Below are 11252 nucleotides of genomic sequence, written 5' to 3' on the forward strand. Positions count from 1 at the left end.
AGTAACCCTTCCCAACCTTGCTCTTACAACATTTTGAATTGCCAACCGCTGATTTATTTAATCCTGTCCGTTTAATAGTGCAGTGGTGGTACATGGCGCCCTCTAGCGGCCCATAGACAACCACCAAAACAGATCATGTGATCCAAATGTTTCTATTATCCACTATATTTCTTGTGTAAATATTGTGTAAATTATAACTATAACCTTATCCTCCTTGTTTTATAACCTTATCTTTTCTGTTCCTTTATCTTCTTGGCTTTTTTACCTCACTGTGAACGTGTGAAACTGGAGTGTCATGCCCAATTTCGTTGTCACAATATGTTAACCCATTTTGTAACAATGACAATAAAGGTACCGTATTTTCCACACTATAAGGCGCACCTAAAAGCCTTTATTTTTTTCAAAAGCTGACCATGCGTCTTATAATACAGTGCGCCTTATATATGGATCAATATTAAGTCGCAAAGTCTTGCAACTAATGCAAGCAGCCGCCGACTCGATTTTCCCCCGAAGGCGAAGTCGTCCGCGGTGTATGCTGGGATTTATATACCGGCGTTTCATTTCCTAACCAATGTGTCAATCATCATTTGAATCGATCACTATTGGCTAAAGTTATTCGGAGGTCAAGGGGCGGATCCTTTACATCATTTACAGGCTGGCATTGGCTTAAATGGCAAAACAAAGCCTGCAATTGGCCGAAAAAGATGAATGTGAATAGCAAGTTGGGTTGACGGCATAGAGAAAACAGTATTTTACTATTCTGTACTGTATTTGTAAATATTTTACTCTCCTGGATTTACTACACTCACAGATATAAGAGGACCATGGTTGCACATTATTATTGAACACAACGACTTCGGTGAGCTACTCCGGCTATATATTTTCCCTGTATCTTGTTTCAGACTGAACTCGATGTTTCTGTGATAAGCGGTGCAGATAATGGACGGAATGGAGTGTCTATTTTTAAATTCAACTCAATTCCAAGTGTTTATTGTCATATGCACAGTAAAGTTGCGAGCGAAAAAGAAAATAGAAACTAAGGAATGGTTGGCATTTCTTGAATCCCAAGACTTTAACCTTCCGAATGATGGAACGATGCATTTGAGTGACATCGTACGGACACCGCATCCGCACGTGTCTACGACACGTATTTGCGTCTTTGCAAGCTTTGGGAAAGTTAAGGGGGTAATAAGTTGGACTGAACTATCTGACTGTTTTGTCCACGTTCCCATTGTAGCGCCTTATAATCCGGTGCGTCTTATGTATGTCAAATATAGGACCAAAAACTATTTTCTCGGGGTGCGCCCTATAACCCGGTGCGCCCTATAGTGCGGAAAATACGGTATATTCTATTCTATTACATTTTTTGTTTACTTGCATTTTTCGAATGACATCTTTTAAAATCATACCTTATTTTAATGTTGGTCATCATGGGCAATTGTGTTTTCTGTGGTACTTGGAAATGTGAAGGATGACTCTTCTCCATATTGATCCCATGTCCTTTTCTCTCCACGACAGCATCACTTTTACTTGAAAAAGGCACCAAAACACAACGTGAAGACGAAACATCACGGCAGGAGGAACCTATCGTCCCCGAAATCCAATTTAAAACTGGGCCCAAGATGAGGCTGCGATTTAAAGGAACAGACACGGAACAATTCATGAAAATGATATTTTACATATATAACCTTGTGACCAATGTTCCCTCTAATTTTCCTTACGGGTGTGAGCGTTCACACAAAGTCGGCGAGCGACGCTTGAAACAACAGTGAGCAACGGCAATCCCAAGTGTGGCAACTAAGTCATTATCATACATGTCCAAAATTTGACATCAAGTTACATTTTGCTGAGTTTCCGGCAATGCAAATTTTTTTTTCTCTTTTGAATGAATTGACTCATGTACGATTGCCTCCAAACGTCGTTTGTTCTTCCAATTCTTTCACAAGATATCCATTTCTTTTTATTTCCTGATATATTTTGTCGCATAATACTAACATTTTCGGGGGGCTTATTTCGTCGGTTGCAAGATACAGAACTGTATTTAATGACATTTTTTTAGTGGAAGTACAATGTTGGCCACAAGATTGACTCGGTATAATTGGAAATGATTTGAATGCAACACAAACTTTTTCTTCTTTTTCCCTGTCTTTTTTCTATTTTCTTTTTAATTCCTTTAAAAAATATAATTGTGTTTATTTTTTCCTAGCTGTTTCTTTTTGTTCAATATTTACTTTTTTCTTTTGTTTCTTTCTTTTCTTTTTTTCTGGCTTTTTTCTGAATTTTTCCTTCTTTTTTCTCTTCCTTTTGTTTCTTTTTTCTCAGCTTTTCACTACTTTTTCATTTTGGTATTTTTTTCTTTTTTGTTCAATTTGCCCCGCCCCCTTCCTTTATGTCATTTTGTGCACAATTTTACGTAATATTTAATCGTGCAGGGATTAAAGAACTAAAAACAACCTGAAGAGCCGTTTGGGACCCGAAAGAGCCGGTTCTCTTTAGTGAGCCGAGCCAAAGAAGCCGGTTCTCAAAAAACTCTACTGATTTCGTTCGACATTGACTTCAAAATACCGCATTTAGGACACAGCGTCAGGGGAACCCGCGTATTTTTACCTTCATGCACTGTAACTTTGAGTTAAGTCGCTTCTTGATTAGTAATTTTGAGCCCTGATTTTTGTGCGCTGGCTAGATTTTCTTGTGCGCTGAGAATGTGCGATTGCGCACGCGCGCAGCTTAGAGGGAACATTGCTTGTGACTCTTTTTTTCTGTATTCAATAATTATTCCAAGAATGGCGTATTTATGTAAGAGTATTGATGCACATGAAGGTCTTGTCTGTCATTTGGGATATTACAAAAATATATATATGCTGACTGATTTCTTTGGCATCCGATTAAGACAGCTGGAATCTGTTTTAGAGTATATTTCGAGAATAAAATCTTTTCCGCACCATGCTTGCAATTTTCGGTTGAATTTCTCCGCGAGAAGACACAGATATAACAAATACTGTAACTAACAGTTCAGAATTTATATAGCACTGAATTTTTGGAATAAAATACCTCACTAGCCCCGATATGTGTGTCCTGTGGATTTTAGAGTGGTTTGATGTTTTTTTTTAATCCATTTACATCGACCAACCCTGTTCATAAACATATGTCAAAAAAATTAATGCCGTAGTTGCACTCTCTGCATTATGTTTTGACTTATTACTGACACTAAAGAAATGACCAATTATGTGTGGATTTGCGTCTAATACTGTTTTTTCGGAGGCATACTTCTCTTTCACTCGACGACAAGCACCACAACAATGACGTCATCTTGAAACAAGATCGGCGAAAACTCGAACCGCGAGACCAAGAAAACAATGGCGGATCTGCCTGAGGAAAAGTTTGGAGTGCGGTAAATCTTTGTTAAAAAAAAGTACCGTATTTTCCGCACTATAGGGCGCACCGGGTTAAAGGGCGCACCCCGAAAAAATAGTTTTTGGTCCTATATCTTCCATAGATAAGGCGCACCGGATTATAAGGCGCTACAATGGGAACGTCGAAAAAACAGTCAGATGATTAAAATTCTCAAAGCTTGCAAAGACGCAAATACGTGTCGAGAACACGTGCGGATGCGGTGTCCGTACTATGTCACTTAAATGCGTCATTTCAAATATCATTCGGAAGGTTAAAGTCTTGGAATTCAAGATATGCCAACCATTCCTTAGTTTCTGTTTTCTTTTTCGCTCGCAACTTTACTGTGCATATGACAATAAACACTTGGAATTGAGTTGAATTCACTCAACTCGTCACAGCAACATCAAGATCGTTCTAAAACAAGATACCGGGAAAATATAAAGCCGCATAGCTCACCTAAGTTCTCACGTTCAATAATGATACGCAGTCATGGTCTTACAACCGTGAGTGTAGGAAATCCAGGAGAGTCAAATATTTACAAATACAGACTAATGAAACATGTTTCTTTATGGCGAAGTTTAGCAAGCTTGCTATTCAGTCATCTTTTTCGGCCAATTGCAGGGTTTGTTTGGCCCTCTAGCCTATCCGAGGCTCCGAATAACTTTAGCCAATAGCGATCGATTCAAATAATGATTGACACATTGGTTAGCCAATGAAACGCCGGTAAATAAATCCCAGCATACACTGCAGACTACTCCACGTTTGGGGGGAAATCGAGTCGGCGGCTGCTTGCCTTAGTTGCAAGACTTTGCCACTTAATATTGATCCATATATAAGGCGCACTGTATTATAAGGCGCATGGTCAGCTTTTGAAAAAAATTAAGACTTTTAGGTGCGCCTTATAGTGCGGAAAATACGGTAATAATGACAATTTTGTGTCCAAAAAGTTGCGTCCCGGGGACACACGTTGATTCGAGACGATGCGTCCCCAGCAAAAATGATGCGTCTAGGACGCGGGCAAACACTGAAACCCTGTTTCTCCTTTCCCCCACTGGAAAGTCTAGTCACAGCATCTCCACAACAGGATGATTGTGTCCTCCTACAGTGCATAAAATGACAAGAGCAAATATTCAAAAGACAACAATGGCCCTCCAAAGCGCTGTTGAATGAAAGTGGTCGATGCCAGTAGAGACACAAAGCAGCGTTTTATGTAGACCAACCACTCTGGAGTATTCTCATTGCAATGTGTGATTGTTACGCTAGTGAACAAAGAGTGGCATTACATTTGCCCTAATGTACACTGTTGGGCATCTCCCACACTTTTCACGAGCACGTCTTTTGACTGCCATGAACCAGAACAGGATCAGGACCAATGTTCCCTGGAATTTTCCTTACGGGTCTGAGCGTTCACACAAAGTGGGTGAGCAACGCTTGAAACAACAGTGAGCAACGGCAATCCCAAGTGTGGCAACTAATCCATTATCAAACATGTCCAAAACTTGACATTTTGCTGAGTTTCCGGCAATGCAAAATGATTTTTCTCTTTTGAATGAATTGACTCATGTACGATGGCCTACAAACGTCATTTGTTTTTATAATTCTTTCACAAGATTTCCATTTCTTTTTATTTCCTGATAGATTTTGTCACATAATATTAACATTTTTGGGGGCTTATTGAGTCGGTCACAAAATACAGAACTGTACTTAATCACATTTTGAGTGAAAGTACAATGTTGGCAACAAGATTCACTTGATATCATTGGAAATTATTTGAATGCAACACAAACTTTTTCTTCTTTTTTCCGTGGTTTTTTTTCAATTTTTTTTTTAATTCCTTTAAAAAAAATCTCATCGTGTTTATTTTTTCTAAGATGTTACTTTTTTCTTTTTGTTCTCTATTTAATTTTATCCTACATTTCTTTCTTATCTTTTTTCTGGCTTTTTTTCTAAAAAAATTGTCTTTTTTTTCTTCCTTTTGTTTCTTTTTTTCTCAGCTTTTCACTACTTTTTCATTTTGGTATTTTTTTCTTTTTTGTTCTACTCCCCCCTTCCTTTAAGTCATTTTGTGCATCAATTTACATCATATTTGGTCATGTTGGGATTAAAGAAGTAAAAACAATCTGAAAAGCCGTTGAGGACCCGAAAGAGCCGGTTCCTTTTAGTGAGCCGAGGAAGCCGGTTCTCGACAAACTTTACTCAACTTCGTTCTACTTCGACTCGACTTCAAAATAGCGCATTTAGGACACAACGTCAGGGGAACCCGTGTGTTTTTACCCTCATGCACTGTAACTTTGACCTAATTCGCTTCTTAATTAGTAATTTTGAGCCCTGATTTTTGTGCGCTGGTTAGATTTTCTTGTGCGCTGAGAATGAGCGGGCAGTGCGCGATTGCACACGCGCGCAGATTAGGGGGGGGACACTGATCAGGACCCAAATGCGTGACGTTACTGACACAAGCCTTTTATTTTACGGGACATGGGGAGTCATGCACAAGAGGCAGCAGTCTGGCATGGAATGACAGGAAGCCAGAGGCCGACGAGATCGATAACAATTGCCCGAGTTGTTATCGGACGGATGGGGTCGATACCGGACAGGACGGGACAGATAGGATAGATAATGAAACAGGATATCGAAAATAAACAGCAAAAACTAGATGGGAACGAAAACTGTAGAAAATAATAAACAGGACAAAACTAGACGGAAACAAAACTGGAAACCGAAATTAAACATGACAAAAATAAACGGGAACAACACCGGACAGGAAATACCAACAGGCAACAGGACGGAGTCAGAACCCACGTCTTGCGGGGCAGAGGTTCGTTGACAGACTGACAAACAAAGAGTGAGAGCACTGAGCTTAAAAAGACGGAAAGACAATCTGTCAATGAGCTGCAACTGGCTCCACACGTATTCTTCAAATACTTTCTTATACACTGCTGTCAAAAGCGTGCACACGTACTGCTCCAATGTTTGCAGGTCAAACACGCTCACATACACTATTATAGTGACAGGACGGGACAGACAGGATAGAGAATGAAACAGGATATTGGAAATAAACAGGACAAACTAGAAGGGAACGAAAACTGGAGAAAATAAAGAAAAGAAAAAACTAGACGGAAACAAAACTGGAAACCGATATTAAAACAGGACAAAATAAACGGGAACAATACCGGACAGGAAATACCAACAGGTAACAGGACCGGGTCAGAACCCACGTCTTGCGGGGCAGAGGTTCGTTGACGGACTGACAAAGGAAGAGTGAGAGCATGGGCGGGGCCAACTGGGCGCCATGGCAAACGTGACATTACCAGAAGAACACTATTTAAAAAAATAAAATGTATTTTTGTCCAGAAAAGTAAAGAAAATAATCCATGAATTTAAATGTGGACTATTTATTGCGGAAAGGCCAGACAGGATCAGGCTACACAATAAAAGGCTGGATAAATTCAGTATTATTTTGTATTGTATTTCTCTATCCATTATTGAAAAGTGTTACTTGTACACATTTGTGAAGGGAAAGGCGGTAAATATATTTTTGTGCTGATTTTGCATGACAGCTTCCTCTTATGATGTCTCGTATGTGCAAAAACAATTGCAGGAAACTGAACCTAATCTCAAGTGTGAACAGGGAAAAGGAAGGGATTGAAATGACTCTGAAATGAATGAGTGGAATAACACAAAGCTATACACAGGGTTGGGTAGGGTTACTTTTACTGGATTACTTTCAATGACTTTTGGATTATTCCAATACCAAATATGCTAATAAAAGACAAAAGAAACTAAATATGAATCGAATGACTCAATTTTGTGCAGGCTTGGGGAGTAACGGAATACACGGAACGGCAAAAATGATGTTGGCAAGCTGTTTGGATTGATTTTCATTTTGTTTTTGTCACATTTTGTGTTAATTTTGCCGGAGATCAAAGCCAGGAGAGAAAGCTTACCACGTGTTGTGAGTCATCATTTTATTCGTATTGAGTTTCTTTTTCTCCTTTCATACTTCATAGTAGTTAGTGTCTTTGTTGGAGGCACCTGGCTTTGGCAACATCAAGTGGACATATTTCAACCTTTAGCTTGTTTTTCTCTTGCGCTTCTCTGAGTGTTGTCTCGCGGGCCGGATTCAATCCCTTAGCGGGCCTGATCTGGCCCGCGGGCCGCCTGTTTGACACCCGTGGCTTAGGAAGTAGCACTGCTGGTGAATGAAACGTTTTAACTAATTTTATTGAAACGATTACATTTGTTAAAGTAACCCTACCCAACCCTGGTTGGTGAACAGTGTTGGGCGCCAAAACTGGAAACAAAATACTTAGTTTGTAGGTAGTTCATTTAAAAAGTACTTTATTGACCACCTGGATTACTTAGTAACCAATTCCAGGGTTCATACACCTTGTTTATAGCCAAGTTTTAATATTTTTCCCAAAAGAAATCCAGTGTGATCGTGAAAAATCAAGCAAAAAAATCGAGGGTAACATTTGGTTATGTTTTGGTCACTTTGAGTCTCCATAGTTTGTATTCTTCCTTGTGCATTTAGCACTCGTTTTGGGTTGAAAAGCAGCCTACATAGATAGAATAGAATATACCTTTATTGTAATTGTTACCAGAATTGGGTAGGGTTACTTGAACTGGATTACTTTCAATGACTTTTGGATTACTCCGATACCAAATATGCTAATAAAAGACAAAAGGAACTAAATAGGAATACAATTACTAAATTCTGTGCAAGCTTGGGGAGTAACGGAATACACAGAACGGCAAAAATTATGTTGGATTTATTTTCATTTTGTTTCTGTCCGATTTTGTTCGTTTTGCCGGAGATCAAAGAGATCAAAGCCAGGAGAGAAAGCTTACCATGTGTTGTGAGTCATCATTTGATTGCGGGCCCGATCAAGACGGACAGGTTTGATATCAAAACAGGATATCAAAATTAAACAGGACAAACTAGACGGGAATGAACTGGAAGCTGGAAACCGATATCAAACAACGGGACAGACAGGTAGGATATCAAAACAGGGTATTGATCTTAAACAGGACAAACTAGACGGGAACGAAACTGGAAACCAATATTAAACAATGGGAAAGACAGGATTGATATCAAAACAGGATATCGAAATTAAACAGGACAAACTAGACGGGAACGGAACTGGAAACCGATATTAAACAACAAGACAGGATTGATATCAAAACAAGATATCGAAATTAAACAGGACGAACTAGACGGGAACGAAACTGGAAACCAATATCAAACAATGGGAAAGACAGGATTGATATCAAAACAGGATATCGAAATCAAACAGGACAAACTATGCGGGAACAAAACTGGAAACCGATATTAAACAACAAGACAGACAGGATTGATATTAAAACAAGATATCGAAATTAAACAGGACAAACTAGACGAGAACGAAACTGGAAACCAATATCAAACAATGGGAAAGACAGGATTGATATCAAAACAGGATATCGAAATCCAACAGGACAAACTAGACGGGAACAAAACTGGGAACCGATATTAAACAACGGGACAGATGGGGTCGATACCGGACAGGACGGGACAGAGAGGAATGATATCAAAACAGGATATCGAAATTAAACAGGACAAACTAGACGAGAACGAAAACTGGAGATAATAATAAACAGGACAAAAATAGACGGGAACGATACCGGACAGGAAAGGCAGGTAGCAAACCGGACAGAGTCAAGACCCACGTCTTGCAGGAAATGACAGGAAGCCGGAGGCCGAAGGGATTGATACCAATTGCCTGAGCAGATATTGAACAAATGGAACGGACAGGATTGATATCAAAAGAGGATATCGAAAAAAACGGACTAACTAGACGGGAACGAAACTGGAAACCGAAATTAAACAACGAGGCAGACAGGATTGATATCAAAACAAGATATCAAAATTAAACAGGACAAACTAGATGGGAACGAAACTGGAAACTGATATTAAGCAGGACAAAATAAACAGGAACAATACCGGACAGGAAATACCAGGCAGGAAACAGGACCCAGTCAAAATCTACGTCTTGTGGGGCAGAGGTTCGCTGACGATTGACAAAGGAAGAGTGAGAGCACTGAGCTTAAATAGAAGGAAAGCTATTTTATTTGAAATAAAAACGATTGGTTTCAAATTTGGTAGGCACTCAAAATAAGGAGCAAAAACATAGATGGATATCAACAAGCCGCAGCTGGCGCCACACGGGCAGGGCCAATTGGGCGCCATGACAACCGTGACAAAAGGGAGCTGAAATAATTGTCCACCATCTTGCTGTATGGCTACGCAAAATGGTCACTTTGTATTATTCCTTGTTGACCCTCATTTGCACTACAATGAGGGTCCACAACCTGTGGCTCTGGAGCCACTTGTGGCTCTTTAGCACTGTTCTGGTAGCTACCTGGAGCTGTTGGAATTTTTGGGGGGAAAATGGAAACAAATAGAGGGGCTTATATGTATGTTTTTGGTCATTTTGTGGTTTTCAGTACGATAATTAGGACAAATTCTTCAAGTTTTTAAAAGCTTTAAACATATACGAAATAAATAAATACATAAATGTGAAATGACTCACTTTTAACAGGTTTATTCTATGTATAATATTGTTTTGGTCCAGACATAGTTGTGTTTTTGTTTTCTCGGTTCATTGTGGCTCTTTCAGCATTTTTGATTGACGATCCCTGCTCGACACCATACAGCGACATCTAGTGGTGAAATAACACGCTTTCCCTGTAAGGAAAATTACACATGTAGACCACTAGGTGGCAATGCATTGTCTAATGTGAAAAACATTACCAAATGAGCCCAGCCTATCAGCAAGATGCCAGAAAAACTGACTACTAGGTATGGATTCAAATTTTTCTATGAAAATCTATAAAAATAACATTGGTATGAAACCTCATGTACTTTTACCTAGTATTCAAATTATATTATGTATATAAGTCAGAAGTATATATATCCTACATCAATTTATAGATATTATCGTTCATAAAATTAAAATTTATAAATCGAATTCAGAATATTTCAAATGGGTAAAAAAATGTTAGCCGCTTATACTGAATAAAGGTTTTTTTGTTTGCACCACTAGGAACCACTAAATATTACACACTGTCCCTTTAAAGAAATAAGATAATTAAGGTCTGGAACTGCTCTGGTGCAGTTTTAGAAAAAAATTATACTGTATATATAAGTCAGAAGTATATATATCCTACATCAATTCATAGATATTATTGTTCATAAAATTAAAATTTATAAATCGAATTCAGAATATTTCAAATGGATAAAAAATGTTAGCCGCTTATACTGAATAAAGTTTTTTTTTTTACACCACTAAATATTACACACTGTCCCTTTAAGAAATAAGATAATTAAGGTCTGGAACTGCTATGGTGCAGTTTTAGAAAAAAAAATATATATATAAGTCAGAAGTATATATACCCTACATCAATTTATAGATATTATCGTTCATAAAATTAAAAATTATAAATCGAATTCAGAATATTTCAAATGGATATAAAATGTTAGCCGCTTATTAGCATTAGCATTGTTTAGCATTAAAAAATGTTATAATATGTATTTTTTTTTTTAAACTCACCCTGCATAGTTTAATCTTACTCCATGAACGTAAACATCGTCTTTATAAATAAAACAAAATTAGATTCTAAACTCTTCATAAAAAGGATACCTTTCAAACGGCGTTCTTTTAAAACGAGTGGTTTGACGCTTTCCGACAGGCATCACGTCGGACAGCTACGCTAAACTGCGTGGAAAAGTCCACTTTCCCTTTCTTTTCAGTCAGGCATCAACGCGAGCCACCTAAGGCGAGGCATTAGGAAAAAGTGGGTGGTCTGCGTTTGGAAGTGAA

At 38.5% G+C, this 11252-nt stretch overlaps 2 protein-coding genes across 2 annotated transcripts in view; one reads left to right on the plus strand and one right to left on the minus strand.

The window, feature by feature from the left end:
- Window positions 1–1616, minus strand: part of LOC148347816 (integrin beta-3-like) — an 83797-nt gene extending 82181 nt beyond the window's left edge. The window contains exon 1 of the mRNA XM_088324207.1: window positions 1410–1616. The gene's annotated coding sequence lies outside the window, so the exon portion shown is untranslated. The remainder of the gene's footprint in view (window positions 1–1409) is intronic.
- cpn1 (carboxypeptidase N, polypeptide 1) overlaps window positions 1–2942 on the plus strand; it is a 31308-nt gene extending 28366 nt beyond the window's left edge. Inside the window, exon 9 of the mRNA XM_088324208.1 lies at window positions 1519–2942. Within this exon, the coding sequence (XP_088180334.1) occupies window positions 1519–1626 (108 nt within the window). The 3' untranslated portion in view covers window positions 1627–2942. The remainder of the gene's footprint in view (window positions 1–1518) is intronic.
- The last annotated feature ends 8310 nt before the right edge of the window (window positions 2943–11252 follow it).

This window comes from Urocampus carinirostris, chromosome 19 (genome assembly GCF_059441175.1).
Source record: "Urocampus carinirostris isolate Australia breed hairy pipefish chromosome 19, RoL_Ucar_1.0, whole genome shotgun sequence".
In the NCBI taxonomy this organism is placed as follows: domain Eukaryota; kingdom Metazoa; phylum Chordata; class Actinopteri; order Syngnathiformes; family Syngnathidae; genus Urocampus; species Urocampus carinirostris.